The 26,323-nt window shown below is 39.7% G+C and overlaps 1 protein-coding gene across 1 annotated transcript in view; it reads left to right on the forward strand.

The window, feature by feature from the left end:
- Window positions 1-26,323, forward strand: part of ROS1 (ROS proto-oncogene 1, receptor tyrosine kinase) — an 85,531-nt gene that overhangs the window by 56,807 nt on the left and 2,401 nt on the right. Inside the window, exons 27-40 of the mRNA XM_050971887.1 lie at window positions 56-288; window positions 1,106-1,282; window positions 2,300-2,474; window positions 2,951-3,068; window positions 5,072-5,259; window positions 5,898-5,987; window positions 6,342-6,477; window positions 6,892-7,054; window positions 7,312-7,376; window positions 10,056-10,185; window positions 10,981-11,078; window positions 11,698-11,901; window positions 13,012-13,146; window positions 18,234-18,397. Of these exons, the coding sequence (XP_050827844.1) occupies window positions 56-288; window positions 1,106-1,282; window positions 2,300-2,474; window positions 2,951-3,068; window positions 5,072-5,259; window positions 5,898-5,987; window positions 6,342-6,477; window positions 6,892-7,054; window positions 7,312-7,376; window positions 10,056-10,185; window positions 10,981-11,078; window positions 11,698-11,901; window positions 13,012-13,146; window positions 18,234-18,397 (2,076 nt within the window). The remainder of the gene's footprint in view (window positions 1-55; window positions 289-1,105; window positions 1,283-2,299; window positions 2,475-2,950; window positions 3,069-5,071; window positions 5,260-5,897; window positions 5,988-6,341; window positions 6,478-6,891; window positions 7,055-7,311; window positions 7,377-10,055; window positions 10,186-10,980; window positions 11,079-11,697; window positions 11,902-13,011; window positions 13,147-18,233; window positions 18,398-26,323) is intronic.

The following is a 26,323-nucleotide window of genomic DNA, read 5'->3' on the forward strand; positions in this document are numbered from 1 at the left end:
TTGGTGACATTTCTTAACTACTCTAAAAGGGAGAATTTTTTTCTTTCTGTTTCAGTACCAGAGGCAGTTAACACTATTAAAACATTAGTTTTGTCTGACACCACCATCAAGGTATCCTGGAGTGAACCTTTGAAGCCAAATGGACCTCTTGAATCCATCCGCTATCAGATCTCTGTCAATTTGTTGCCTCCTGTCCCAGCGACACCGTTGCGAAAAAGTGAATTTTCAAATGGGATCCTTGCCTGGTCTGTCCGTGGGCTCCAGCCTGGAACAAATAATTCATTCAAGGTATAATTGCAAGTAGTTTTACTGGTCTGTTCAACCTGCAAATCTTTAGACTTCTCTTTTGCAAAGTAGACAAATAAAAGTATGCCATGTGGAATCATAAGAACAAAATATCCTGCTTCTCCCTTTACAGATGGAGACTTAAAAAAATAGTAAACCTGGACAGCAGGTCTGTGATCAGAGTGACATTTTCAAAAGTAACCAAGTAAATGTTGTCTGCAGAATGTGTACTGGGTATCACAAACAGAGTGATTTACACAGTTGGGAGAACATTCACATGATGGCAGGAGGGGATCTGTAGGTCCTAATTTGATTTTGGGCTTTTGTAAATGATTTGTATAATATAATGGGTAATATATATATACACACACATACCCAAATACCTGTATGTGTGTATGCAAGTATGCATACCTAACAGGCCATATTTGCCTGTGGCTTAGTAAAAAGCAATGTGCTAAGGCACTTTTTGACTTTGTGTTTTGTGGTTCTAAAACACTGCCTAATATGTGATGAGACATCTGTGTGGCTGTGTAAGAGCGTGTGGCATTTAAGAAAGATCTAGAAAGAGAAGAGACTTGGTAGAAATCTGAGATGAGAAATTAAGAAGAGTCTCTGAGGAAGGGTGCTCCTGGACATGAACTTTAGCCTGAAGGTATAAAACCTTGCAGCTATGAGGGGCAAAATCTTTCTACACTTTAATCTCTATTGCCTGAATACTGTCTTGTTTGACATGTTGGTCTTCCAAATATTTGGTGCTGCTATAGCAAAGCTGCCTTTCCAACTGCTCTGGTATTGCACAGTTCATCCATTGCCTTACTAGGTTCTTGCTTTTCATCCTGATGAGAATTGGTTTTCTGAAAGTGTCCCTGTCATTGCAAAAACATTTGAGACTCCAGCTGCACCTACCAACATAGTCCCCAGAAACACCAGTTTCCAGCTAGAATGGAGAGCTCCTCTGCACATCAATGAAACCAGCTTCTGGTTTGAGCTGCATAAGGTAAAAATTCCTCTAAGTTTTGGGGTGGGTTTTTTTTTCAGATCAGAGAAAATTTAACCTACTCTGCCCTGGTAAGCAGGACAGGGTGGGTGGCAGGATGTACATGAAGAGTCTCAGCGGATAATTTGGGCATGGTGATGTCAGTCTTAGCTGCTCAGCAGGGGCAGGATGGAGTCAGCATTTGCCAGGAACAAGGAGGAGTGCAGCTGTAGCATTTAGTGCTCCATAGTGCCAAAGGACATCCTGGATGACCTCACCAGAATTCCTTCTCAGTCTCCTGTTTCAGCAGTCCTATCCCTGTTTCCTCACTGCTCTGCCCCAACTGGATTTGCAGTTGCAAATCCCATGTCTGCTCTGCACAAGAAAAAGAAGACAAGGGTTTTCAGCAATAAATATTAGCTACAACCTAGCATTTGGATTTATTTTCCTGTGATAGAGGTTAGGAGAAAATGCTGGAGAGTAGACCAGGTCGAAGGAGTAAGAAGTAAGTGCTGCAGTGAGAGCACCATGCATGGAAACCTCAGACTTCAATACCTGAACCACTGGACACAGAAAAATTCATGTCCTAAACTGGATCATGCAGATTCTTTGCTATAAAGAATCAGATTCAATAGACCTACACCAAACATTTCCCTGCCCTAAAATAAATGTCACATCACAACTCCACTAACCCACCACCTCCTTTCAATTGCATCATGGCAAGCTGAACTCATGGGCACGATGATCCAGAAATATAAGGGGAAGGCTCCTTTTGGCTGTGCAAAGCAGGCACTTAATCTGTTGTTCTTTGTTACTGCCAAGACTTGTAGATCTCCTGAAAACAAAGAAGAAAATGAGGGGAGGGTTTGTGTCCTTGGCCTCTGAGAGGACAAAGTCCCATGGTTGAAAGAGCACCTGCGTCATAGTTCCACTATGATATTAAGAGGTGGCAAAATAGTTAATCTACCCAGGAATAGAACTGTGACACACTTTCAGCTGAGCAAGAAAGTTGACCATAATGATATTTTATTTCTCTAGTGGCCAACAAAAAGTGACTGGTTTTCTCCTGCAAACACCACATGCATAGGAAATCTTGTTTACAAATGCAACCTTACAGGAACTCTTCCTTGGACCAACTACTTTGTAAGAGTAGCAGTAGTTTATGTCACAGGAGAGAAAAGCACTTCCTCTTCCACGAGCTTTAAAACTACAGGTAAGCACTTAACACAGCATAACAAGATTTTAAGACTCTTTGCAGGATGCGAACATTAAACATAATATTTTCAAAAATTTAGAAGGGAATTTTCTTATACTAAAATCCAATAGTTCTGTTTGTTTGAAAAAGGAATAACACAATACCACACCTTCAGAAGTAATAGGGGGAAAGAAATGAGTTTCATTTCCAAGTGGAGCAGAGGAAAGAGTGAGGGTAACTAAAATGAAATGCCTATAACACAAGTGAACTCATTATTGGTGAAAGGCTGCATGTGAGTAAAAATTTTGGAATTTACCCATCACAAAGAGAAGGCCAAGGATTCATTCTCTATGAGGATTATTAATATAGATCCTCTTTCCTTTTGTATGTCTAAACACTCATGTACACATCAGATTTTTCTCTGTGCCTGTTGGCCCTTTGTCATGCTACAAACACATTTTAAGGATTCTGTTTCTTCCTCTGTTTGGCTTAAGCTGGTGTTCCCGGTAAGCCAGGAGTTCCCAAAAGAGCTGAAGACTCCAAAAACTCTCTACAGTGGGAAAAGGCTGATGACAATGGCAGCAAACTGATATACTACATCTTAGAGAGCAGGTAAGCAATGCATGAGGCACTCTTCCATAGGTAACAACCCAGAACAAATCTGGGTGTGCAGGGCTTTTCAGGTTGGCTCTGATGGGAAGGATGAAATATATATGATGCAAAAGGCTCTTCCCATTGTGATCTCTTTCTTAGATAAACCAAGTACTCATAATTTCCAGAAATTCTGGAAAACACAGAAGGAAAATAACCACTCACAACATTTTCAGAGCAATCCTGAAAAACAATTATGTATTTGTATCTATGTCAGTGAACTAGAAGATTTAGAGATAATTTCAAATCTCAAATCTCAACTTACATGTGGTATGTATTTTTGGCTAAAATATATGTATAAATATATCCGTGTTCAGAAGACTTAAAGAAGGTGTTGTAATATTGCCAGAAATAAAGTATTCCCACCCACATGGGATGACTGTATAATTTTTAAAGTGCTCTATCATCAAATACCAATTGCCTGGGCTATTGATGTCACTCTAGAGTGCCAGCTCACTCTTATTCCTGCACTGGCATTGGAAGGGTTGATTGGGCAGGTTGGAGCATATTGCTGTGGGCAGTGACTTTGAGCTTCCAATTTTTTGATCATGACTCTGGAGAGATTTCTATAAAGCAGCTAGTGCAAAGTTTGCTGAATACATTATTTTAAAATTAGGAGAGTCCATCTTCTGAAATATTCCAGTGATTGTTTGATGTCATTACTGATGGAGGGAAGCAGTCTTCTAAACTCAGCCATAAATTCTTTCTCTGTGCTTATGAAAGCTAAGGACTGGCAACACTTTGGAGCTGGAAATGTTTTACCTATATAAGTTTTCACCCAGACATATTTTCCTGGTGCTGTAAGCTTCCGACAGTTCTGTGAGCATGCAGGAGCACTGACCTGCACTCTCTGAGAAAACAATAATTTTGATATGCCATGAGACAATCTGTACCTGACTTGCTGCAGATGGGTAAGGAAAGATCTTGCTCTGGCTATGCATTAGCTGCTGTGCTCTCCAGACTCCAGCTTCTTATAATCTCTGGAATCATAATGCTCCACTGAGGTGGTATTTTAATGTAGTCAGTTTTTCTCTTGCAGTTTGAATGTACACAAGCTGATGGTTTTGGCTGAATTACACACCAGGTAGAAAAATGCTAGGTCAGTGACATAGCATTCTAGAAAATGTTTGCCTAGCCTTTTTAAGCAATCTCTGGTTTTCATGCAGTTCTAGTGGCAACATGCACACACCAAGGGCATGAGTTTTCCCATGTCTTTCTGGTTTAGAATTGTTTGGCCTTTTTTCTTCATTAAAGTGTGTTGGGAGAATGAGTGACTTGCTCATGAAGGTCATTTCACATGATGTATTAGGGTGTTGTGTGACATGAAATGATATTTCAGATATGGCCTTTCAAGTTTACGTACATGGTCTTCTTTTGGTTGGTGAATAATCAGCTCTGAATTTATTGTGAGCAATCAATCTCAGTCCATTGGGGAAAGGAAGAAATACACCCAGACGTCAGCAGATACTATGGGAAAGTGGCTAGCTAAAGAATGGTATCTTCACTGCCAATGACTTGCTTCCTATTTAGCTTGTGAAACCTGATGCACAAGAGACACTGAATTACTCTGTGTCTGGAAGGGCAAAAAGCTCTAGCACAGTAGAATTTTTTTTTTTTTTTTTTTTGCCAGAAAGCTAAATAAGAACATTTCAAAATCTTGGCTGTGAGGCATATACTGAAACAGGTGAATCAGGTGTATACTGTACAGGTTTTTTGTGTCTAAAGTGTTCTAGTATTTCATTTCCAATGCCAAGATAAAGATGTTTGGTTCCTAGCACAGCTGAAATGGCATGACAGAATTTTCTTGTCCATAGCCAGAATCCCATGACCAGACTGGGCTTTTATGCATGCAGAGAAATGCTGTGAAAACCATGAAACTGAGGCAAAGAATGTGCTGGGGGTGAAGCAGTAAACTGCCATCGTGGCATTAGTGACATTCCTGTGTCGTGCTGTGCATGCTGCAGGAAACAGTCTGGCAACAGCAGTGATGTGAAATCCACGTGGGAGGTGGTTTACAATGGCTCCTGTGGCAGTATTTGCACATGGAAGGCCAAGAACTTGGAAGGAACTTTCCAGTTCAGAGCAGCAGCTGCAAATCTGCTGGGACTTGGTGAATACAGTGATGTTAGCTTGGATATAATTTTGAGTGAAGGTATGTCTTGTACTTCTGTGTTCTGTCATTCCTCTTTTTGTTATTCTAAATAGTCAAACCTATTTAGGAACAGAGACTGGCTATTTTAATAACAATAATCCTACAAAGATAAAGTAATGTCTCTAATAGGTAATAAATGGTGATGTTTTTATGGTGACCCCTGATGCTAATGCTCATCCATGCTCTTTTGCTCAGAACAGAGGGCCTGAAAAATGCTTCTGCTCATTTATAGCACTCTCTCTGTGGCTCTGCCACTCTGCTTTATGATATGATTCTTGAAAAAAGGCAAGCTCACACACTGGGTAAAGATATCAGAATTACTTCTTGCCTTCAGCCAGAATGCTAGACTTACACTTTGTGTATGCTTTTGGAAATCCCACCTTGAGTAGTCAAACAGTTCAGCATTTTCTATTTCTGCATACAGAAATTATTTAGGTCACAGGAACAGCCCAAGTCTGGGGGAGAAGGATTAGTCTGACCAAATACACATCCACATAGAGCCTACAAGAGAACTTTATGCAAAGGAAGACTTTTATACAGCAGAGAGCTGAAGGGTTCTCTCAGGTGTGCTCTGCTCCATGGGATTGGCATTGCATGCACACACAGTAATTAAACAAATTTCCTTTTCTCTTTAACAGATAATAGGATGTCCATGGGCACCATCATTGCCATTGCTTCTGTGGTTGGAGTTGTGCTGTGTTTGGCTGTGGCCGTGCTATTTGGTTTTGGTATGTGATTGATTTTTTTTTTTTTAACCTTTGGTTTGCCAGGCCTCAGTGAGAGGCAGTTCACATGGTGGAAAATGATTGGCCTCCAGATTTAGGAAAATGCTCCTTCCCTAGGATGGGAGCTGGGAGGAATTTGTATAGTCTCATTCTTTGAGGCTCTAGAGATGGCTTATTATGTTTTTGGTATGAAGGACAGGATAGAAATTCACTCCATCCTCAGGCATTTCTTGCTGTTGTTTACCTGCAGAGAGAGCCCAGGAGTGCTTAAGGAACTCTAATACTTGTGTGTATCCTTATAAAAACTGGACCTTACTTTCAGAGTGAAACACTTAATGACCTCCTTTTCTATTCCAGTATGGAAACAAAGACTGAAATCCAGAAAACCGGCCTTGCCTGGACAGATAGTGTTTATCAAGGAAGATAAAGAGCTAGCTCAACTCAGGGGGATGGCTGAGACAGTGGGACTAGCCAATGCCTGCTATGCCATACGGTATGTCCTCAGAGCAAATGTATTTTCAGGACAAAAACATCAAAGAGGTCTTCCCTGGACCAGGTCACATCAGGGCACTGATCCCTGGAACCTCAAGGCAGAGTTAAGAGCTGCATGTTTGCTGCAGGGCAGGTCTGCTCCAAAGGATGCCCTGCCATGCTGCCCCTCTGGCACACAGCCCAACCTGGATCCCCCCCATCCCATCCTTCATGTCACTCTGGCAGGAAACACAAGTGCACAGGAAAAGAAGAAGACCTGGTATTTGCTTTCCAGTAACTTCCAAAACATCCAGGCCTCACCTGATATCCCCTTAAATATTCCTGATGAGACAAATAGTACCAGCTTTGTTTGAATTTTGATAGCATTTCAGACATCCTTAGATATGAACAAGTGACTAGTATTGCTGTTTTGTAGCACTCTTCCTTCTCAAGCAGAGATTGAATCGCTGCCATCTTTCCCTCGGGACAAACTCAACTTACACAAATTGTTAGGAAGTGGAGCATTTGGAGAGGTATATGAAGGGACTGCAGTAGATATCCTGGCAGATGGAAGTGGAGAATCCAAAGTAGCAGTCAAGGTAATCACAGCTATGGATTTCTCTGGCAACGGAATGGGATGGGCAGAGAGATCCGTCTCAGAGGTTTTACCTGGGAAATGGGTGTTGGGCTGATCTGGGTATTTTCTTGCAAATGTCTTAAAGCTCAGCCTTGTAATGATTTCTGGAAAATAATGTGTATTTAAGGCCACATCTGTGTCTGATTGTTTTACTTAAGCACCATGTAGTAGCAGTGATGATGACCAAATGTTTCTACACTTCTGCTTTCTGTGGAGCAGACTTTGAAGAAGGGTGCAACAGACCACGAGAAGAGTGAATTCTTGAAGGAGGCACACTTAATGAGGTAGGGACAGCTTTGTCCCTGGGTACCCTTCAAAGCTGGTATCATCTGACAATGGTGGCTTTCCAGGGGAATGAAAGCAGCACTTTCCTCTAAACAGATTATTTGGCATTTTTGTGTTTCTGCCAAACTAGTAAATCACTACTGATGAATGTCATGTAACTAAAGCTATAAATCTGATAAGCAAAATTTAAGCTATAGACTGCAAGTTCAATATGCTCATATCATGGATTTATTTGGGACTGTACTGGTGTATTTCAGTGTCTTTGCTCCCCTAAACCAAGTTAGTTGCTAAAGGCAATGATCAAAATTCAACTTCTCCCATTTTATTGAAGGAAACAAATATGAATAAACTGATGCCTTGAAGTTGTAATTCACAGTGGAAAACATTTTTTAAAAATGTGCCACTAGGGGCTGCCACATACCCCTTCTATTGAGGTAGTGTTAAATTATGCATCTGTCACCACTGCAAGAATTTCGCATAACAAGCTTTGTGTTTCAGCTGGAAATTTTGTCTTCTACAGTATCCCCAGAAACAAGTTCAACTGAAGTTTTCAACTGGTAGTATAAGACTGAGAGTGTGGTTTAGTTTTCAGATGCACTTTTGCACTTCTTTGACTTTTGTTTCATTCATGAAGAAGTAAAAACAATTTTTAAAAAATGAAGGATTATTTTCTCTGCAGAAAATGTGGTGTTATTAAACTGAAAATTGATTTTCACAGCATTCCAATTTTTTTTGTTGTTACATGCTTAAAAAATATAGCTTGCATTTTTTGCCTTTTATGGCACACTGTAACTGAATGAGGTAAAAGGCTTGTTAAAATCAAAATTTGACCATGTCATTAAAGTGCAAATTAATGATAAAGAGTTGTGTACAAACTCCTCATAATCCATCTTCAGTCTACCTAGCAGTCATAAGCACAGTTAAGGTGTTTTTTTCTGTGTAGTACGGAAATTATATTAATCCATAGTAAAAATTTCTGAGGCTCTCTCAATTATTGTTGCAGATAATAACCCAAACCCATAAATCCTGGAAGGGTATATAATTGAAAATTTTTTGCATTTAAATGTAAACATTGTCATGGGCCCATATGTACACCAATACAAGGAATCCGAAATGAAGAGAATAGAAAAGTATAAGTATTATATAATCCACATAGTCATTAAAAACACCAGCAACAGCAATGGCAAAAACAACAACAACAACAACAAGAACTACAATAATAATAATAATAATAATTTTATATTATTTGAATATTTCATTTTTTAGCATAAAAAAATAATTATTTTATTTCATTATGGAGGGTTTAAGGATTTCACTTGACGTTCATCTGTGAGGTCTCATAAATGAAACCAAGGGTAGAAAGGAAACATAAGTACATCTGAGCACTTACAAACAGATAAGGTATATAAGATTCAAGTTGCAAGATATGCAAGTGCAACTTTAATTTTGCTTGCCTTTTTGGATGTTCATTAAAATTTGGCTTGTAATGTTATGCATGTTGGCTCAGTTAAGCCAGAAGTATTTGTTCCTCTTTATTTCTATGTAGCAAACGGAAAATTGAGTTGCTTCTATTTCAAAAAGTCATTTGATGATGGTTAGTAGTGAGTCATTTGTGTGCAAATACATGTAGGAAATTCTTGTGTCTGTCCCATCCCTCGAGAAGTAAGGCATGACAGTTCAGTGGAGAAAGGTCTGCACTGGGTGCAGAGGAAAGTGCCAGGTGTTCCTTCCCCTCTTTTTGTTCCTGAAAGTGCCAAAGTTTGTCTGATTGAGAGGTATGTGCTAGGGGCCAGGGGGAACTGTCAAATTCTAAATCACACTTTTTGCAAGAGTCTTTGCCCACACCTGAGATTAGGTGAATTGAAAGAGATTAGAAGGAAAATGTCCCTCTCTTGTTTGTTTACACTGCTGCATTTGACAGCATTTCGGACACCATCAATTCTCCCAATAGAGTCAAGTTTCTCTGACTGCTTGTGCAAGTGCTTTCATGCAGTGTGAGAGGGGAAAACTATTTTCTAACACAAGTGAAGTGATTCAAAGAACACAGGCACTGTCAGAGGCAATAAATATTCCTCATTCTTGAAGAAGAATACTTGCAGTACTGAGAGTACTGATTGCTCTGTGGTAATCCCTGTCTTAGACACACACACACAAACAATTGCTAGTATACTTAGAAGTATTACTCATATGTATTTTGTTCCTCTTGCAAATGTACTGTGTAAAACTCTCCCCTGCTGAACCGTGAAAATAATATATTGCACCTTGTGCTTTCACTTTGGTGTATTTCTCTGAATCATCAGTTCTACTGTGAATATAGAAGTAAAAATACTCTATCAAAACAATATAGATACCTTTAATGTACAGGTGATGAAGAAAGAAATTGCCATTTGGCTACTTTTCGTTGCTTCCTGGAAATACAATGAAGTGTGCTTTTTAATATGAGTGAATGCATTAGAGTGCCTGTCAAAGACAGTGTAAGCCTGTGTTTTGGAAGGATGTCCCTGAACTCTCCCCATGACGGAGCAAATCCAGCACTGAGAGCTACTGAATCATGTTCATAGAAGCAGGATTGTAAAGGCCAAACTGCTCATTCATTGCTTGCAAATATAAACACTCTGTTAGCTATCAACCAGCTGAATTTCTCATATGTCATCTTATACTTGTTTCCTTCTGTTTAGCAAATTTGATCATCCCCACATTCTGAAGTTACTTGGTGTGTGCCTGTTAAATGAACCTCAGTATCTTATACTGGAGCTGATGGAAGGAGGGGATTTACTTAGCTATTTACGAGGAGCCAGAAAGAAAAAGGTGAAGACCATAAGAGTCATATTTTTAACCTGTAACTGCCCACAGTTTCTCAGTTTTTCCCTTTATAAAAGTCCATGCTGATGTTCAGCTGTACTTGCAGCTGGTCTGACCTGGCTTTTCCTTAACACCCTGGGACCTCAGTGTTCAGTGCTGACCTTGCAATCAGTGTTGCTGTGATGAAGATTGAATGTCATTAGATCACTGACCAAAATTGTGGTTTCAGTCATGAGATGTCTGCTGATTTCTCACTGTGAAAATCATAAACTGTCCTTTTGAAAGTAGTGATAAATAATGGTGGCTGTGTATGTGGTTTATTGGAAATCATAGAGGGTTTTTTTTTGTCTTTGAATAACAACAGTATCCTTAATGTGAGAGGCATAGTCCAAGTATATAAGAATATACTGTCCCTGTGCCTGTGCCCTCAAATTCTTTAGAAGGAAAGAAAAAAGAATAAACAAATTCAAGTAAATTTTTCTCCAGTTAGTGTGCAGATTGGGAATATGTATGGCATGATGTGAGGTCAAAATGAAATTTTATAGCATTATAGCAATTGCATAGTTCATTGACATAATCAGATCAAATCTACAGTCAGTGTTGAATTCTACTGAAATGCATATACACGTGTTCTACTAGAAAAATTTATTACACTGATTAATACAGCTATTTGTTTCAAATGGGGAAATACATTTCAAATGGGGAAATACATTTCAATGAGGAAATCTTCCATGGGGAGTTTGTCATTCTGAGTTGGTAAAGCTGGAAGAAATAGCTAACTTCTGTCTTTGTTTCTTGCAGCTCCAGAGCCCTTTACTGAGTGTCACTGACCTCTTGGATATATGTTTGGATGTTTGCAAAGGCTGTGTCTATTTAGAGAAGATGCATTTTATACACAGGTACAGAACGTACTTCCTTAGTCTTCCCAGGTTTACCCACAGTATTGGGACTCATTATCTTACCCAAGAAAAAATGTCTAGAAAGATGTCACAATGTAACATGACAGGAGAGAGTACTGGAGTAAAATCTAACACCATGTTTTCTGCTAAATATCACTCACAATTCTCTCCCAAAATGGTGTACTACTCTAAGATTTGAACTAAGGGCTTACTGCACCCTAGGCAAGAATCATATCCTGTGCAACAGAGAGGAGAACAAGTGGAAGATCCATGTAGTGTCTTTGTCTGCCTAGTGGGTAGCTTTAGAGGACACAGAGACAGACTTTTCTCAGATAGGTACAGGGAAAAGAAGAGAAGCAACAGGCCCAAATGACAGCAAAGGAAATTAGATTATATTGTTCACAACATCCCAGAACAATCACTGAAACAAGCAGTCCAGAAGGGTTGAGTCATCTCCGGTCCTGAAGATATACCAAACTTAACTGGGTGAGGCCCTAAATCACTCGATCCAGCCTTGGGGCTGGCACTGCTCTGAAGAGAATGTTGAGCCAGATGCCTTACAGACCTGAGTTTTTCTGCAATGCTAACTCCATCCTCTTTTCTCTGCCTCACAAACCAGGGACTTGGCTGCTCGCAACTGCCTCGTGTCTGAGAAGGAATATGGGCGTTCCTCCCGGATAGTAAAGATAGGGGACTTTGGACTTGCCAGAGATGTCTATAAAAATGATTATTACAGAAAAAGAGGAGAAGGTCTACTCCCTGTCAGATGGATGGCTCCTGAAAGCCTTATTGATGGTGTCTTTACAAGTCGCTCTGATGTCTGGTGAGTTATAGCAGCCACAAAGCTATGGCAATAACCAAACTAAATTCTGCAGCAAGGAAACATTGGTTTAGAGGAGGATTTACAGAGTTTATATTGTCATCTCTAATAATTTTTAGGCTCTTGAAGACTTCCTCCTAAGTGAAATTTTAAGGATCTAATGAAATATTTGACACCACGACAGTATATTTCATAGATATATTTCTTTCTGCTTTAAGATCTTTGGATTTTGGCTGGCAGGAACTGGTGTCACTCAAATAATTTTACAGTTGTACCAGGCCCACAATGTGGTTTTTGCTTGATTGGGCAGTGAATTGACTGCCTGCATGCTGTTCCATTTTGTTTTCCACTAGGTTTATTGGCATTTCCTTCCAAAAGCCAAATACTTTGCCCTTACAATTTCACCCTCTTCTAGTGACTTCTTTATTTTGAAGACCAGACCTTGCATCATCATCAGGGGAAGGTCACAGTACTTTTTTTGTGGAGGTTAGCTAAAAGTGTGCATTTGAGTGGATTTGAGTTTATTGTGAAGAAGCAGAGACCCACTGTCAGGAAACATGGCAAAAAAAAAACCCAGACTAAATCAGATCCATGAAACCTGGTATTCAGACAAGTTTAGATTTTGGTGGCTACACGCACTCAGCCCATGGGTCTTGTCCAAGTCCTCAGTGCCTGCACCTATCTATTTGACTGCTACTCTTTCTCTTATCTAAGAAAGTAGTTTAGTACTCTGTGCCAAACCAAATGAGATGTTGATTGCTCCACAAGTGGTGCTTGTAAGAGCTCGTCTTTCCCCATTTTAAACCACACCTCTAGAGATTTCAATACACTTGTTTATATGAGAACATGCTCAACCTGAGTGTTTTCTGGGGAAGATGTGAGCACTCAGTGTCTTCTGAGCTGTATCTCTGGGAAAGCATCTTAGTTCTGCACATTTATTTTAGTTTTTCCAAGGCTGGCTTAGGGACGAAACAGAATTCTGTCTTCTTGCTCCTAATTTTTCTGAGTCTTAGTCTTAGGTTAGACACAATCTAACTGTTAATAACGAGATTTCAGGATGGCTATGGTTATTAATTTTTCTCTTTTTACTTTTTTTTTAATGGTGTTTCTCAGGGCTTTTGGAGTACTAGTGTGGGAAACATTGACTTTGGGTCAACAGCCATATCCAGGTTTCTCCAATACAGAAGTTTTACACCATGTACGATCAGGAGGAAGGCTGGAATCTCCAAACAATTGTCCTGATGACCTGTAAGTTAATTTTGTTTAAATGTTGGTGATAATATTTATAAGAGGCAAGAGGTTTTTTGTCAGTTGGTCATCATTTTGAAGGTTGGTCATGCCCATGGAGGGCCCAGCATCCTCCACTTTCATTTCCAATGAAACTGGCCAACCTGCTAATTCATCCAGTAGACAAACCTGTGAATAAGAATTTAAGGCTTGGGTCTGGTAGTAGTGTGAGCACAGGCTGAGAGTACCTGAAGATATTGGTTAGAAGCTAAGATGGCTCTAAGAAAGACTTTTCTGGTCTCTGTACATCATGTGTCTGTGACTGTAGATAAAACTCTCTTAATGGTAGGTGCAGGAATAGATTAATAATAGAGCACAAGAAAAATAAACTCTGCCCTTTGAAGAGAGGATTCAAAAAAGCCAATAAGAAAAGCTGAAGCAATATAGGAAAAGGGAAGTCTGCACCTCTGGTTAGTCTTTAGCTGGACTGGATAAGTAAATCCTTCAATTTCTGCTTGTGTCTTGAGCACAAAACTCAGGTTTAATTGCAAAATTCTTGCAATTAACAGAATAAGATGAATACATCAAGTGGCTCAAACCCATAATGATTATAGAGGTGTATAAAGGAGGAAGCAGAACATGAGCTTAACAATCACTCAGTATTGTCTAATTTCATGTCTTAATTTCTTTATCACCCACTCAGCAAAAGCAGTCACAGCAATGCACTTGACAGCTGGTCATTCAAATAGGAGAGGCTACTGGAAGTGAACAATTCTTACTCCCAGGGCTGAGGAAAAGACTTGAGAATAATTCTGTGTTTGGCAAGCCAATACGTCTGTGATAGATCTTACACCAGTAACCATGTTCTGAGTTTAAGAGAAGGTGATTATTTATCCTTATGTAGATATAGTTGAAATACCATGATAGCAATAAAAAACACAGAAAAACCCCAAACCAAGCTTTAGCACTTGAAGGAACTGAAGAATTGAAGAGATTAGAATTTTGCTTTAATAATACAGGGTGAACTGGAAGTCACAGAACAAATGAAAGCCCAGAGAAATTTTAATTGTAATATATTCTGCTGAAAAATGTTTCCCCAAAAACATTCCTACATCTGTCCTGTGAATAAAAAAGTACAGGAGGCAGCTATATCCATGACATTCAAACGTAATCAAAGGCTCATAAATTGCCCTAAAACAAATGACTAGATCTTCAGAAAAATCAAGAAAATTTTGCTTGAAATAATTTTTAAGGTCCCAGATCTTGAATTTAGCATAGGAGATAGGTCCTACATCTCTGGTCTGCCTGTTGTAACTTGTAGGATCAATGGCTAATAGTAGTTTTTGAAAGCCAAAGAGTTGATGAGCTTAAACTCTTGTACCATCTTTTATCTTATTTGGTGAACAATCAGCACCTGCATGCAGCTTCTGTCAGTAGCATAAACAGCTTTTGCTGCTTTGCTAGGTCATTAATGGCATGCCAGGATTCTTGACATTCCTGCTTCCCTCCTTGCGGTTTTGAACCTACATCAGGACATCAGTAGTCAGTAATTGTCTCCCCAGCACTTTGGCTTGCTCATTGTCATTTGACAAAACAAACCATCACTGATAGGAAGAGAGTTCAAAGGCCAAAGTACTTCAGCTGAGAAGTGTTTAGGAATCTGTGATGGGCTTACACTGCAAGTGCAAGGGCTGGCACAGAAACTGTAGGGTGTAAAAGCATGAAGGAAGTGGGTTGTTTGGTTGGTTGGTTTTTTATTTGGAAGGGGGAAAAAATTCTTCCCCTTGCCTCCATAAGTTGCTATTCTAGGAACTAATCACCTGCTTTTCCCCAGAGAACTGTGACTAGGTAAAGCTTGGTAAAGAATTGAAAAAGGGTCTTGGGAACGTATAAATGAGACACATATATTGAAACATGACTTAGATCTATGAATGTAAAAACATTTGCAGTCAGAAATCCACATCTGGCACAGCCACGTGAGTATGAGGCTTGCATGCAAGAGAATAACAAGGTTTGGACTGAACTGAGTCAGAACTTTATAATTTAACAAATCCTCAAAGGCCGTGGATTGCAGTCTAGAGAATTTGTACAAGCACCAGGATATTTGCTGACTAGAAGCTGCAGTTTCAGGAATGCTCAGTCCTTTGAAAACTTACACAAGCAACTTTGATAAGAAATTTTTATTTGGTAACTAAAAGCTTTTTGCAATTTGTTTCTGGCAATGATCCCCTGGAGGGATTAAGAGAGTGAGAGAAAAGAAGGCCTTGCACAGAATGCATCAGATGAAATCAGGGGCTCTTTATAATGACAAATGTTCTCATTTTCTAAGAAAATCACACATAAATAGTATTTTCCATTTCACGTGAGAAAAGAATTGGTAATGCATGTAGCTTCTGTGCACTATAGTGCATTTCAGGAATGTTCACATTCTGCCTCCAATATCAGATACTGAATATTAGTTCTTTACGTTTCCAGGCTCTCAAATTCTAACCAGCCCCACATAAGCAGCTCTGTTGGACATTTGGTTGTTGCTCCCAGATAAAACACAGGTGTGAAGTGTGGGTTTGTAAGTGTACATCTAGTGTAAAGGTTAGCTCTTGAACCTAACATAAACCTTTAGCTCATGTTGTGTTTCGAACTGTCATTTTTCATTTCTTCCTGACAGGCTTTCCCCATGAAGTAGGGGAATCCTCTGGGTCTCTTTCTCATGCTGAAGTGATGCACTATTTGCTAGCCCATGTTTGGTTTCCCAAAAATATAGGAATATGTTCAATCTGTCACTTACATGTGTCTTGGCATGTTAAGCTGTTTTTCTCCCTCTTCACTGGTCTCCTACTCATGCATTTCTGAGCTAATGAAAGTTTGTGCCATATGACTTAAAACTTTGGATGTCACAGCATGCCTCAAAAGCTAAGTGTCATGCCAGAAATAGCTGTACATGTAAAATTTGCAGATATATTCTGGGAGAGCATGAAAGTTTTTGTCATTAGAAACCTAAAGCCTATCTGAATTAAACACTTAGTGAAAAATACCAGTACTGATACTTTAAGCCAATCACCAAGTAATTTGATTTAGGAAATAAAAACATGGAATATAATTAAAATGAGAAAATTACAGTACTGAATTACAGTTTTGGCAGAAGTTAATATCCTTACTCCATAGCAAAACTGAATGGCTTTATAAAGCTGATTGTCCAATAAAAATAGTTATTTAGAAAGGCAGAAATTGGTCATAGGAAACAAAACAAAAATATAATTCATATTCCACACTGGCGATGTTCTTGTTTCATAAATGAAAAGAGGGTAAATTTAGGTTGCATATAAGAAAGAATTATTTTACAATAAGAGTGGTGAAACCCTGAAAAAGATTGCCCAGAGAAGCTGTGGATGCCCCATCCCCAGAGCTGTTCAAGGCCAGGTTGGGTGGGGCTTTGAGCAACCTGATGTAGCCGAAGATGTCCCTCCACATGGCTGGTGGGTTGGACTAGATGATCCTTGAAGGTCCCTTCCAACCCAAAACATTCTAAGAGTCTATGACTTCTGTATCATTTCCCGTTTCTTTCTTGGTCAGTGGCTGGCTGTTTCTTCCACAAGGCTCTGCTCATGAGAGCCCAAGTGCAAACCTGATGAAGCACAGCACTGGAGCTCATGTTTTTTTGCCTGAATATCCTACCAATAAGCATGACCAGAAAGAAGATTGTTTGGCTTCCAGCATCTAAGGCTGGAATTCAGTGTGACAGACACTTTGCTGGCAGCAGAAGGAAAACCAGTTATTTAACCTTTTTTTGAGACCTATTCAGTTCTTTTCTTTCTATATTTCCAATGTCATCAGTAATAACCAGTACGCCTGAAAGTAAGCAGACGAAGTGATTCAGAGTGTTAGGAAGCCAATACCACTTTTTAAATTCCTAAAACAGATTTTCAAAATTTCACGGAATCCTTTTGAAAAAAACATAATTACTCTGTTCAACTTGAAAACCACAAGAATACAGGTTGATGAAAAGTGGCTTTGAAACAATTTTTCTACTCACATTCTCACTTGACGCTAATATTTTAATGAAAAATACCATTGAAAAATCAGAAGCCAGCGATTACTCCCAGCTGTCACCAAGGGCTTTTTAAGATGCCCGGTTGTGGTGAGGGACAGCAGTCATCGTTTTAAGACGGATAAGTGAAGATCTGAGCAAGGCAATTCATTTCACATAACAGATTAACACCTGGTATCACATAGCAGCAGGTCTGGGAAGATGTTTGTCAGGGGAGGGTTTGAACCTAAGGCTTAGAGGTAAATGCTCCACATTCCAGATGCAGCTTCCTGAACCAGCCTTTCACTGGCTGCTCTCTGGTTTTGAGACTCAGAAACCTCTTTCCACTCCCAACACTTAGCATGTCCAGGTGCTGGCTGTGTTTTGGTTTTCAGCCAGTCTCTCTCTGGCTTTTGTAGGATTTGGTTTTGTGTAGCGTAAGCTCACCTTGAGCAAGGAATAAAAACCAGCCCTATCATTTAGACAAACAGGAGGTAAATTTTCCACTAAATGGTAGTAACAGTGTTGAACAAGGTGGGCTGGAATCCCTGCACCCAGAGTAAATTCATATCATGTTTGCCGTTGGAAAGCCTATTCCTATTTGTTTTGGTCTGGAGGTAGAAGTTGAAATTAACTCTCCCTGTGCTGGAGGTTTTGCCTTGAACTTCTCCTGAATGTGAGATAGCTTGAGTTGAAGGAGAATTAAATAAGTTGAGAACTCCAGGTTAATTTCTGATTTTACATTTCTTTTTTCTTTTTTTAATTATTTTTCTCTTTTCTTAAAAGTATTCCTGACTTCTTCAGTCAGAGTAGATGCTCATGGCAAATGTGTATTTTTTTTTTATTGTTATATCTGCTTCCAATCTCAAAAATATCCATCTTTGATAAATTTAAATGTTTCACAGTAATTATTCTCAACTTTAATTTAATCTTTAATTTGTTTTTCATTGCCTCAGCAGCTGATGATGATCTTTGTACTGCACAGAAAGTTTTCAGGCCAAACTTGCTTCCCAGATCTTTAATGGTAAGTGTTGAGATTAATGACTCTATTATAATTTTTGTTTGCATTTAAATTTTTTTTCAGATGTGATTTAATGACAAGATGCTGGTCCCAAGAACCTCACAACAGACCTACTTTCTCTTGTATTCATGACAAACTGCAAGAGATAAGACACTCTCCACTGTCCTTCATCTGCTGCCTTGAAAACAGAGGGGCATCAACTGGAGTCATCAATGAAGCTTTTGAAGGTGAGTCTGGGCCAGCACCCACTATTCTTGTGGCCTCTGCCCTGTGAGCAAAGTGCTTTTCATTACATTTGTCACTCCTCAAATTCTCTGGCTGTTACATGGAAACAGCAAAGATTTACCTCTATCCTACTGAACTTGTAAAGGTTCATTCTGTGCCTGGGAGGTACAATGAATTAGATGAAGGATGTATAAGATTACCAAGCAAAAAGGCCCAGATGAACTTGTAATTAAACCTGACTCACAGAGACATCCAGTTTGTATCTGAATTCTTAGTAGTTCACAACCCTGCTCCTCTAAAATAGATGCCTAAGTTCCTTGCAGAGCCAGGAGGGCCTTAGAAGGCTTCCATGTGGAAATCTGTCCAAATATCAAAGACATCTATGCCCTCTCCATGAGCTAAACATGGCCATTAGGCACTTCCCCTAGGAGTACTGGTTCAGCAGCCACCTGCAAGTGAGGAACCATTCAGGCACCCTGGTAAGGCAGCCTTTATCCAAGCCCAAACCCTGGTCATGCCTGTGCTCTGCACACTGTGAACAAATAAACTAAGTGGTGTTAGGGAATACATACTTAAGATATGGGACAAAACAAAACTCAGTTATATAAGAACATTATTAAGGTTGTGAAGACAGGAATTAAGAAAAAAGGTAATGCTAAATTTGAAGTTGTCTGTGCAGCTGGGATGTAAATCATCTAAAAATGGAAATGAACATCCTGGATGGGCCAAAATAGGAATCTATTCCCATCCTGCAGAAATTTTTGACTAACAAAATATTGAGAAAATGTGAACAATATTAGTAAAAAATGTGATCTGAATTCCACAAAAAGAAAGTTTTTATCAGTTGAAATATTTCACTTTTATTTCATAGATTAATTTTTTTGTTTACTCTGTTTGAATACTATGGTTTATAATGAAAAATATTGAATGATAAAAGAACTACTTTCCGTACTAGAAAAACCAAACCTGACTGTTTCTAAAATATCTAAAGGCTTCATTTTGGAGGTGATTTTTTTGTGGTTTTCTTTTTTCCCTTCACAAATTGTTACTGAATTAGGAACTCACCCTGATTCACAAAAACTTTTGATACTTCAGTACTTCATGTTTTCCTGAAAACTTCCTGATCCATCCCAGGAACGATACAGTACTCAATTACACAACTACATAGGCATTTTTTCTTCAGGAAACTATCTATATTCAATTCACTGGCATTGTTCAATTGTCACTTACTTTCATATTTTGCTCATCTTTATAATTTGGTGAAGGTTTACAAATATCAGTTTATTTCCATTGTGATTTCTCTTTATATCAAATCCAGTCTGTTCATGGCATGCTTACATTACAAGACTAAAAACTTTATAAAGACATGAAGGGACCAGCACAGATAAATTATCATTTCATGCTTTTTTAACAGCTGATTTTCCACCCTTCTGCGATAATGAAAACCAATTTGCATATTGTGCAATTCTTTAGTTTCTTTAAGGGTATCTTAGCTCTCAATAATGACATTCAGGAAAGAGATACTTAGTCTGGCACAAATGTAAGCCTGGCATTAGCTCAGGAAAGGACTACAGCCAATTAATTAGGCACTATGCCCAAGCTAATAGGCCTTACATTTTGGATGGACTTTATCTCACCTAAATGCAGCTGTCTACAGGCTAGCAGGCTCATCTAGGATACTCTTCTAGGTAGCTCTGCAGTCAGCAGAAAGTGACAGCTCCTGTTTTTTGGGCATGTATCACAGCAGGAAAGGGGTCACCTTTTGCCTTACTCTTCCCTGATGGTGGCTGGCATCCAGGTGACTTGCTGTATTTAATTTGGTTCACGTAGAGTCACAGGGTGGGTGAGACTGGAAGGGACCACTGGAAGTCACCCAGTCCAACATCCCTGCTCAAGCAGGGTCCCCCCAAACACATTGCTCAGGATAGCGTCCTGATATAAAATAAAATAAAAATACAACATCTCAGCTATAATATCTCAGACTAGATGTTTACTTTTCACATGGCTACAGGAGCACAGCATCCACTGGACACAGGGCTGTACTGATTCTATTGCTTGCACCCACTCCTGAGCTAGTTTGTTTTCCTGGCTTAGACATCTCTTCTCTGTGCTCCCCAACTCCACAGGCAACAGAGACATGAAAACTAGCAGAGTTAAGAAGTTCTTGTGGCATGACATCAATATCTGTCAAAATCTTCAGTAGGGCTGAAATTTCTGGAGAAACCTACCTTTCTGCTGCTTGGAATTGGGAAAAGGGGCTGGAAGGTTGGTTACCATGTTTGTGCTGGAATAGACCTGGCACAGATGTAACATGAAAGAGTTTTAGTTTCACTGGGAGTCTCTGCTTAGCATGTGTCAGATAAGTCTGATCTTTCTCCAGCTGTTAACTTGCTTAATTTAAGCAAATAATTACTTTCACTGGGATGAAAAATCCATATTCTTAATGTAAGAAACATTATTTTGCCAAAATATCAGGGTCTGCCACGCAGCAGAGGTCACAGAAAAAACCCATTGTTTTCTTTATTTGCCAGGAACAAAAGTTGCATTCTTAGAAATTACCAAGTTGCAAAGGATTGAGGCTTCCATGAAGTGTCAGTTTGAAGGACAAAAATTTGAAAAAAATCAGTTGAGTGCAGAAAATATGGTAGTATAATGGACTTTAAGGGTGGTCTTAATAATAGGTCTGTACTCCATAATGTAATTTTAGTCAGAGAATCTGTTGACAGCAGTCACTTTTAAAATCAGACTCCATGAAACCTGTTTCTAATAACTTAGTTGGTAAAATCTTGTCCACTGTGGTAAGCAGAGCTTCAGTGTCGGCCGAGCTTTGGCCGTCAGAACTTCTACTTGGCACACTCTCTTCCTGAGCCTTGGACCTTTCCCCACCAGCTGTCCTGTTCCCTCTTCTGGCTTCCTCTCATTCTTCCATTTCCATAAGTTCTGCCCAGCTGCTTTTGCCACAGACCCATTGCTGGATCTACATTGGGAGGAGAAGACAAAGCAACTGTTTTCATGCTTCCATTCAATGTTTTCATGCTTCAGTTCTCAAAAGTCCTTCTTAACTTCTCTTCAGGTTCATTTGGTGATTCTCATATAGGAAATATCCTTCAGGAAACAGGGCAGCTTGAATTTTATTCATCTGCATATCATCCTTCCATTTAAATGTATTTTAAAAGACTAAACACTTGACTAGCTTTTTACATGTATATGCAATACTTATTTTCCTGTATCTTTATAATTCACCTGTAGGTTATCTTCCTCTTTCCTCAAGCACAGTCTTAATAAGCCCATTAAAATGTTATGCTGTTTACTTGATTGAAGCTCTAGAGTCCTTGTGATGTCTTATTGTGGCTGGATTTTCTGATTAAGGACACATGCATGTCAATTTTCTGTAGCTCTCCAGCCTTGAATTAACTTGACAGTTTTTCTGCCTGCCATGTAAATCTCATGCAGTGGAATTCAGTGAGATGTGGGCTCCAGAAGTGAGATTGATTTAAGCAAGAAAAGGCCATTCAGATTCTACTTGAGTTTCCAGACTAAAATATATGCTCCACTATGACCCTGTCAAAAACAGTTTGGGGCATGGAATATGTCTCAGACTGTAATTTGTAACACATTGTACAATAAGTTAGTGATTTGAAAAAATTGTATTCATTTCTAGCTGGGACTAAGTGAAGTATTTCTTGTGTTCATAGTAGTAGTAGAAAGATGACAGCCAAAACAAATAATCCAAAAGTCAGTTCCATGATGGATTGTCCTCGACAATATTTTCCAAAAATATTACACGGTCATTGGCCTTTGTGTGTAATGAAACTCCAGCCACGAGTGTCCAGCCAAGAAATGCTTGCTCTCACCAGGTGACCTAGTTTCAAAAGAAAGAGACAAATGTCAAGCAAAGTGAAATTACATGCCTCAAAATACCTAAGATACTTAGCCTTAGAGGGAATCATAGATCTTCCAAATTCTGTTGAGTCTTACCTAGCCACACTTCTAGCAGGTCCATGCACGCTGTTGGTGATTTTCATAGGTGGGAGAGCTGAAAAATATTAGATTTTCTCAATAACCTTAATGCCAGTGCAGTGTGACACAGAGATGGCAAGTGTGGGTAAACCAATACAGACAGGCTGCTAGTGGACAGCATGCTAGAAAGATAGCATGGGGATGGCAAAAGGCACATGCAGTGTTATTGCAGGAGTTACCCTTCTAAAGCAGGCATCAAGTGTCAATAAACACGCCTGAACAATACCAGCACCTCCTGGTGCTGCTGCATTGGAAGGGAGGGAAGTCAACTCAGGACCAGGGTCTACCAGTTTAGAGTTTTTCCTTCTTGCTCTGGCAGGCTTTCCCAAGACATTGATTTTGGGCTTAAAGTAGCAGTAACAATATTTATTTGAGTGAGGGCAGCACTATCTAGCCGGAGGACTAAGTCACCAGTGGGATTTGAATTCAATGGAAATTTTCTGGGCACAGGCCCTGTCACCAGAGTTCCCATTCATTGCTGAAAGATAGTTTGTTCTTCCTCCAGTTCCAAGAAGTGCAGCATGCTAGAAGGACAGTCCTGCATTGCTGTAAAAATAACTGGACCATCTATTTTCAGACATCAGTTTTTACATTTGCACATATAAGAGAGCACTATAGCTTTTCAGGTCCCGTGTGTGCCCCTTTACAGATGGAAACACCTGTTTGATTTGGCAAACGCCTTTCCTGACATCAGACAACTGGGCATTAAGCAGCTGGAGACACTTCTTGCCTTTATGACCTAGAAGGACTATTCTTATCAAGGCTATTCCTCACTATGCCTTTTGGACCTACATGGAAAAGATGTCTAATTACTCAGAAAAAGAGGCTCCTCTGGCAAGAGGAGATGCCAGGCATTTGGAGAAAATCCAGGATAAAAGACTAAAGACTGAGAGGAAACATATTTGGCCTCAAAACCATGATTTTTAAATTCCTAAACTGGAGATACTGCTTGAAAAATGTGGCAAGATACAAGAGTTAGAATTTAGTAATTTTTTAAAAAATTTTTTTCCAAAGGCAGTGTATTTATTTCTTCATCAGTCCAGGTGCTGGCTAAAACTGTCATTTGTATTTTTTTTAAATCTCTGTGCAAAATTTTGCATTGAGAGGACTTGATATTAAAGCTGGAATCAGCAATGTCATCATTATTTATGTTTGCTCTCTGTACTGGCTGAGTACCTGTTCCCCATGTAAGAGTCATCAGTTTATTTTCCTAAACCCAACTGCCTTTTAAAAACTACTCCACACACTTCTCTGAACAAAAAATAATCACTTGGGCAAATGGAGGCTTCCCTAAAGCAGATGTGTTGATAAACAACATTTTTAGAACCTTTGTATTTTTCTGAAATTCAGTAATCCTCTTCCCCACTTAGCTTAGTGAGTGGCTGACCCAAAGCCTGCAAAGGTCAGAGAAAAGCCTCTTTCCAAAAAAAGAGCGAGTGGTTACAACACTGCAAGAAAAGGGGAACTTGGTGGTGTAGTAATTTCTTATTTGTGCTCCAGACAAATGGTGTTTGGTTCCAGAGAGTGCACATGAGCCATACAATGCTGCAAGTGAAGTCACGCCAATACTTTGCTGTAGACCAAAGGAAAAAATGGGATGGTGTGAGACTGCAAGAGCTGACATTTGCATAGACAGATGTGTAGACAGATGTGGATAGATATAGGCAACTGAAACATAAAAACTGCATTTACACTGGGTGTCTAGGCTGTATGACAGTCACCAGAGACTTGTAGACATATTCAGGGGATGTTAATGTGTAAAGGCAAGGATGTGGATTAAGCATCTCCACAAAGCGATTCATTCCTCCTTTCTCTGTTGTCTGTAAAGACAGCCTAGGCAAGGAGCTTAAATTGAACATGTAAGACCTGGTTTGGTTAAAACTTGGTAAAATGAATCCTGTTTTGTAACCTGAAGAAAGGGAGTGCTTTCCTGTTTGTATAGTCTTACTGTTTTGCAGCAAAGGTGGAACTGTTTTTTTTTTTTTTTTTTTTGTGCATTTATATTATAAAGTTTAACAAACTAGGTAAGAAGCAGGTTTATATCTGTAATTACTAGGACATAGAGATTTCAGTACATAGTTCTCTAAAAAATACATTAAAATAAAAAGAGAGGGACTGCTTCAAGCAGATTAGTGCAGGGGAAATGTAGGGTGAACAAAATTCTCACTTTTAACACCTTTGGTGTCGGACAGAATAGCAAAGCTCAGTGAGTCACCCTCAAACCACGCAAGATCATATGCTTCATTAGGCAGGAAACACAGATATATCTCCACTGATACATAATACAGAGAGGAGTATTAAAACGGATATATATTTGTTCTATTTATATTCTTACTGGCTATGTGCAGAAACTGAAACACGGCTCCTCCAGCTCCAGGTGGCCACCAGGTATCAGGAAAATACTCTCTACATAGGAGCTGTCTCCTTGAACTAAGCAATGTGGCTGAAGTAAAGAAGTCAAGGTTCAATAGCCGCTGTTTTCACCCTTAACAAAGATATGTCATCAGGTGTTTCTCTCAAATGTGTTTGCTGGGGGGTATATCTTTCATCCATGCCAGTAAGTCAGCCAGTCTCTTGTTTACTGCCACATACATTATGTAGCAGTGACAAAGGACAGAATATGTACCAGAAAAAGAGGAGGTTATTACTGAGAAACAGGAAATGTGGCTGGACTTCTAAATACCTTACCATACTGAAGGTGCTAAGCATCACATGGGATTATGTCACCCGGAATTAGTAACGTCTCTGGCTGGCTACTTAGCTGGTGTAAATTGGTTGCACCCCACTGGTTTCAATGGAACTTCATTAATTTATGCTAGCTGAGGGTCTGGCCCTGAAATAGCTGTAATGTAAGATCAGCATCTCTAGATCAGTTTATTCAGTCTCAACCAATCAGCTTTTCTACTGACATTCTTTCTCTTCTTAAATGTTGTCACCTTCTTGAATTTAAACACCAAAACCCCCTCGTCTGCTTATCAAGACACCACAAAAATTTGCACCCTTCTAGGCAGGACTTTAAAGCATGTTGTGAGCCCCCAGAGTTTACCAAGCAGGCAAGGACAGGCACTCTGCAATTGTGAGGCAGGACCCACGGGCCGGCTCTGTGGCTGCCTTGCAACAGGAAGCAGCCAACTGAGGTGCTGGGATGGGGAAGGGGAAAGCACAGATTTTATCAGGTCAGGGCTGGTCTTCTCAGAGGAGGCTAAGCAAGCAAACTCTATTCCTCTATAGTATGAGTCAGGCGATCATTGTTTCGTGTGTCAGTTACTGTGGGGCTCTCTAGAGTAAGCTTCTGCCTGTCCCCAGAGAGAGGTGGTGTAATTCATTTACCTGCAGTTTGGCTCAGATGTGCTTTACGCACAAGTTCTAAGCACAGCCTTTAAACTTTAAGCACAGCTCTACTAGGAAAAGCATCCAACAAGGTCCACATGCATTTAGGACCTGAGATGTGTCTGTGCAAGTACGATGCTGAGCTTTGAACTTGCCATTTTAGCTGTAGGAAGTGGCCTGGGACAGCACAGAGCTCAGTGGGATCCTGCTTCTCAGTGGGGTACTCCTCAGCCCGTACAAAGATTTGGACTGTAGGGCAAGCCTGCCTTGTGCCCTGGGGTAGGTTGTTTAAAGCAAATCTGGGTAACTCTACACTATGCAGCAGTACACAGTGTAGACAACCCCTGAGAATTCAAGCCTGTAGAGCTGACTCTCCGGCATGACTTCAGATTTTATGAAGGTGCTCTTTGGATGTCTCCTCTTGGGGTGTTTTGTTGACTCAGCCCAGCTTTGCTTGTGAAATCTGAGGGGATCACATCACATGGTTTATCCTGCATTTACTCACGTATAACCCAGCATGACTGTACATCAATCAACTAATTTTAGCAATGTTAAAACTGAAAAGAAAATAGTGATAT

Source organism: Serinus canaria, chromosome 3 (genome assembly GCF_022539315.1).
Source record: "Serinus canaria isolate serCan28SL12 chromosome 3, serCan2020, whole genome shotgun sequence".
Classification (NCBI taxonomy): Eukaryota; Metazoa; Chordata; class Aves; order Passeriformes; family Fringillidae; genus Serinus; species Serinus canaria.